Source organism: Haliotis rufescens, unplaced genomic scaffold (assembly GCF_023055435.1).
Source record: "Haliotis rufescens isolate VD_foot unplaced genomic scaffold, xgHalRufe1.0.p SCAF_52, whole genome shotgun sequence".
Lineage (NCBI taxonomy): Eukaryota > Metazoa > Mollusca > Gastropoda > Lepetellida > Haliotidae > Haliotis > Haliotis rufescens.
The window spans coordinates 498,532-504,283 of record NW_025964246.1 but is presented as its reverse complement, the minus strand read 5'-3'; the positions used below and the strand labels follow the sequence as shown (position 1 = coordinate 504,283).

Below are 5,752 nucleotides of genomic sequence, written 5' to 3'. Positions count from 1 at the left end.
AGTTAAGAGGACCTTGTCACCAACTGAGAAGGATGGAACCTTAGCTTTCAAATCTGTACGTTCTTTATTGATTTTCTGACTGATCTGCATGTTGTCTTTGGCTATGGATTTAGCAACTTTGAGATTATCCAAGACTGTGTTAAGGTGTTTCTCCGCAGTTTTCCCTACAGTGGGCTTTGGAAGTAGGCTTATATCTATTGGAAGATGCATTTCCCTACCAAACATGAAATAGTGAGGTGTATAGCCAGTGGAATGACATGGAGTTGAACGCATTGACATCATGATACAGGGGATGAGATCTGCCCAATTTGATTGATCACGTTCAACATATGCTCTGAGTGCTTGCTCAATAGTGCTGTTCCTTCTCTCACACATGCCATTAGTCTGAGGGTGGTAACTTGATGTGTAGTGATGCTTGATATCAAGGAGCTCACAGAGTGCATTAACAAGCTTTGATGTGAACTGCCTACCTCTGTCAGAGAGAAGAGTGCGAGGCGCACCAAACCGAGTAATCACTTCATTGAAAAGGATGGTAGCAACCTCACTGGCTTCCTGGGTACGCATAGGGAAACCTTCTGTCCAACGTGTGAAAGAATCAACAATCAGTAGAACATATTTGTAGCCTGCCTTGGTTTCTGGGAGGGGACCTAAGATGTCAATGTGAAGGCGGGAAAAGGTGTCTGCAATTGGCATTGGGACCATTGGAGCTGGCTTGGCATTGATCTGACGCTTAGATCGCTGACAGATATCACAAGATTTTATGTAGTCCTCTATATCCTGATACATGCCCGGCCAGTAATATTTGGCTAAGAGGGTTTGTCTTGTTGAGTCCCTACCAAGATGACAACCACCTACTTTTGAGTCATGATAGGCATAAAGAAGATCTTTGCGGAGAGGAAGAGGCACAACAAGCTGAGTAATAACTGAGGGGCGATTGTTTTTGGATCCTCTAAACTTTGATTGATGAAAATGATAAAGGATTCCATCACAGACATCATATTCCTGGGCACGACCTCTAAGACCTTTGACCTGAGATTCACTGTAAGATTCTGGGATTTCACCTTTTTGAAGGAAATCAATAATAGGCTGTAGATCTGGGGAATTGTATTGTTTGACATCTAGTTGCTCAAAATCGAACGTAGAGGATACTGCAGAGACTGATGGACTGGTAGTTTGTGGTTCATTCACATACACAAAATCAACAGCTAGGGAGACAGAATCGTCAACAATCGGCACCAAGGATGGAGAGTGGGCTGGGGTGTTTGTGATGGAGTTCGATGTGTCAGGAGAGGGAGAAAGCCTATTTTTGTGAACATCAGTAGGAAGTTTGGATGTTTGTGATTGGGTAGACTGGCATGTTTGTTGTTTGGAGATCAAGGAAGGAGTGCATGTGATAGCTGTAACATTTGCGTGAACATGAGAGGGCAGGGGAGGGGATGGTATGTCATCAGTAACTGGAAGCGTTTTGGGTTCAGGATACTGAGTACGAGATATAGCATCAGCATTTGCATTTGATTTTCCTGGGCGGTGTATAACTTCAAAATCATAGCCTTGAAGCAAAAGCGACCATCTACCTAGACGTCCTGCGTCTTCTTTGAACTTATGGAGCCAGGTCAAAGCTTTGTGATCTGTGTACACCTGAAATTTCTTTGATGCCAAATATACTCTAAAGTGTCTAATTCCTTCTACAACTGCCAGGCATTCTAAGTGTGTGACACCCCATTTTCTTTCCGCCTGATGTAAAGATCTACCTCCATAGCATATTACATGTTCACGTCCCTCAGAGTCCTTTTGACCTAAGATGTACCCTATGGAAGTATTTGATGCATCAGTGGTGAGAATGAATGGACGAGAGGAATCAGGATAAGCAAGAACTGGAGATGATGTTAGCTTTTGCTTAAGTGTTGTGAATGCCTGTTCAGCTCTGTCAGACCAAATGAAGGGGGTGTCTTTTTTGAGAAGATCATACAGTGGTGAGGCAATTCCTGAAAAGTTTGGGACAAATTTTCTGTAGTAACTGGCTAAGCCTAAAAAGTGTCTAACAGCATGTACATTCTTTGGTTGGGGAATTTTATTGACTGCTTCAATTTTGGATTGATCTACTTTGATTCCATCTTTGTCAAAAATGTGACCTAAATACTGAACTTCTTTGGCAGCAAACTTGCATTTACTAGCTTTAAGAGTAAGTCCTGCTTGTCTGATCTTTTGGAATACACATTTCAAATGGGTCAAATGTTCAGAGAAAGTTTTAGAAAATACTATCACATCATCCACATAAATCAAAATGTATTTCCAATTCATTTCTTTTAAGGCTTCAGATATTGTGCTTTGGAATGCCATGGGAGCATTTTTCAGGCCAAAAGGGAGGCGATTCCACTCAAATACACCATCAGGAGTTATGAACGCTGATTTGTGTTTAGTGTCCGAATGAAGGGGAATCTGCCAAAACCCACTAGCACAATCCAGAACACTAAAGAATTTGGCCTGACTTTCGCCAACATTATCTATGACATCTTCAAAACGAATGAGAGGGAAGAAAATGGGTTTTGTAACAGCATTCAAACGTCTGTGGTCGACCGCAAAGCGATAGGTGTTGTCCCTTTTCTTTACCATAACCACCGGGGAATGCCATTCAGAAGAACTAGGGGAGATAATGTTTGCTTCTAACATTTCCTCTATTTGTTTTGAACATTCTTTTCTGATTTCAGCACTTTGGCGATAGAAGGGAAGTCTTACTGGTCTAGTATCACCTGTTTCTATTTTGTGTTGATGCAAGTGGGTTGTACCTAGTTCCGACCAGTTTTCGGCAAAGGCAGATCTTTGAGAATTTAAAAAGGATAAGAGAGTTTGCTTTTGTTCAGAGGAAAGATCAGACTCACTTAAATCAAAAGATATATCAGATGAGCATGGGGGGTTCTGGATTTGTGATGGGTGAACAGAGGCATGAGATGATCCTAAGTTGGTGTGAGTAGCCTGAGTGTGGGGTTGAGAAAGAGTGTGACCTAACTTTGAAGTATGTGATAGTGATGAGATGCCTTTAGGTTGATCAGATGAAGTTGCACTGACCTGATGTGACATGATGGATGAACAACTTTGATTAAATGAGTGACCTAAGTGTGGGTTGAATGAATGACATGAGGGTGTGTTTGACGAATAACCAGAGTATTGGTTTGGTGAAAGACCTGAGTGTTGGTTGGATGAATGACCAGAGTATGCATTGACCTGTTTTGACATGTTGAATGTACAACCTGAGTTTTGAGTGAATGAGTGAGCTGAGGGTGAGTTGAATGAATGACCTGAGTATGCATTAAAATCTTTTGACAAGTTGGAGGTAGAGAGGCTAGGGTCGGTGTTCGGAATGTCTGAGAGAACGGATATGGAGGAAATGTCAATTTCTGAAGTGGTTGCAAGTACTCTTTTAGTGTTTAAGTGGACATCTTTATCTGTTGGATTTAAAAGTCTCATGTACACAGCCTTTTTAGAATTCCTTACAAGACATCTAGCACCTTGAAGTTTTGTTTTGGAAAGTTCAGGTACAGGCTCAAGCAGAAGGATTGCACCTCGTCTATTCCTAGAGATAAGAACAGGAACATCTACCTGGTGTTTGGCGGGAATAGCAACTTGATGTTTACACCTAGCATAACCTGCATTAGATTCAACCAAAGCAACAGTGATTAGACCTTCATGAATGTAAAGACATTTAGAAGACAGACAGACAGTAGCTTTGTTATCTTCTAAAAAGTCCATGCCTAGGATGAGAGAGTGATGGAGAGAGGAAAGAACATGAAAGGTTTGGGTCAGGAGAACATTGCCAACATTAATATCAAGTGAAAGAGAGCCTAATACTGAATGAATTTCACCTCCTACACCTGTTATTTGACTAAGATGGGATTTAGATAACTGTTCCTTAGTGTATCCTGCCTTGTGTAAGAAGCGCATGCTGACACAGCTGATGGATGCACCTGTGTCAACAAGAGCTGGTGTTTTTGCTTGCTTCACCTTTATCAGAACAGTGTTCTTGACCAAAGGAGCCACAAGTGAGACCACAGGGTTCTCATGCCTGACCTCAGAAATCTGAGAATCAGGCGCGAGTCCCTATTGCATAGGTGCTTTGTTCTGTGAATAGTAAGCACTGAGACAGACGCTAAAATGGTGTCCTATCTTATTGCAATAAGTACAAACTGTGTTGTAGTGTGGGCATGCATAACGATTCGAGCAATACATACCACAGCCATGACACTTTTGGTGGAGGTGAGGTGGCACTGGTAGTCGTGGTCGTCGTGGATACTGCTGTTGAGGGTGTGGGTACTGTTGACGATGGAATGGAGGGCGTGGCAGCTGTGTGGACATGTTCATTGGATGTGCTGGCATCGGTGGTGGTGGCTGGTCTGGAGGTGGCAACTGTTGTTGCTGTTGTCTATGCGGTCTATATCTCTGCGTCGGAGGTCTGTTGTGATGGTCTTGCTGTCCACTGGATGATGGGATAGCAGCAGCCTGCACGGTAGGGGGCGTTGTCTTGGTGATCAAGGTGGCAACCAAGTTGGTGAGCTGGTCCACCTTTGCAGCCATATTGACATCAGCTGAATTGGCCGTCAAGGACTTTTCTGCCAACTCTGCCTGATGCCTTACTTCCTGTAAGGTGGTCGGTTCCTTATTATAAACAATCTGTCGTATTGCCGAACGAAGACCATTTACTGTTATTGCCACGACAACAGACGCAGGGAGATTTAGATGTGTTGTAGCAGCCTGGACTCTTGTGACATATCCGTTGACAGTCTCGTCACTCGTTTGTGTCATCTGCAAAACACTGACGTCGAATGCAGCTGGAGAAGAGAAGCGTTGGTCGAATGACGCCTTTATTCGGGCAAGGTTATTCCGATCTCCCTCAGAGAGCTCCCGATACCATAATTTAGCTGCTCCTTCAAGATAAAATGGTATTAGTTTGCATTTCCGATCATCATTAAAGGAGTAAAAGTTTGAAAAGTTTAAAAAATCTTGCCACCAATTCTTTCCATTTGTAGTTCCAGAGTACTCCACAAGCTTTACATGTGGCATGCTTGACATATTTGAGGTCAATGATGAAGTTATTGTTGAAGTTGCTGTCAACGTTGATGCAGGCGTTGTTGAATTTGCTGCTGTTGTGGTGATGACAGCTGGAGACACAAGGATGGGTGAAGATGGTGACTGAAGGACCGGAACAGGACTGAGCAGGCTGGTCAACAATGACCTTGCCTCTTGGCCCCTCAGCTTCTGTCTGTAGTTATTGGGTGTTGCGCCGGTCATCTAGGATTTCCTCCACCATTTATAATAAACCTTATGACCTATAATAACCTTTAAAGGTTAATGTTTGGTCAAGGCTAATTATAATTCCTAGAATTAGCTGTCGGGGAATTAGCAAGGGACCGCACACCTTAAAACAACCAAGAGAAGCATCTATTAGTGGCCAGTCTTTATTCCGTGCGTCTCAACAGTCATTTACATATCACAATAAAGCATAAACAAAGTACATTTGAAGTATTCCGAAAATTATGAATTAACAGTTACAGTTAAAGTCTTACAATATATCATACAGTAAACAAATGCATTTAACAATGAAACGAAGACACTTTACATTTGGTTGAAAATATAATACACGTGATATAGCGCAATTAAGCACAATGTATTTTAGATAAACAGGATAACTCTTCGGTAAGACATGTACTACATGTGTTACCAATAACTAAAATAATCTTACATGATCTTTTAATGTTTA

General features: G+C 42.1%; 1 protein-coding gene across 1 annotated transcript; it reads right to left on the bottom strand.

Annotated features, from left to right (window-relative positions):
* Positions 1–3,488: 3,488 nt before the first annotated feature.
* Positions 3,489–4,569, bottom strand: LOC125374125 (gamma-hordein-1-like). The gene is made up of 2 exons (XM_048384920.1): positions 4,227–4,569; positions 3,489–3,571 (listed from the first exon to the last, which is right to left on the bottom strand). Exons 1-2 carry the CDS (start codon positions 4,567–4,569, stop codon positions 3,489–3,491), a joined length of 426 nt encoding a protein of 141 aa, XP_048240877.1.
* Positions 4,570–5,752: the final 1,183 nt, after the last annotated feature.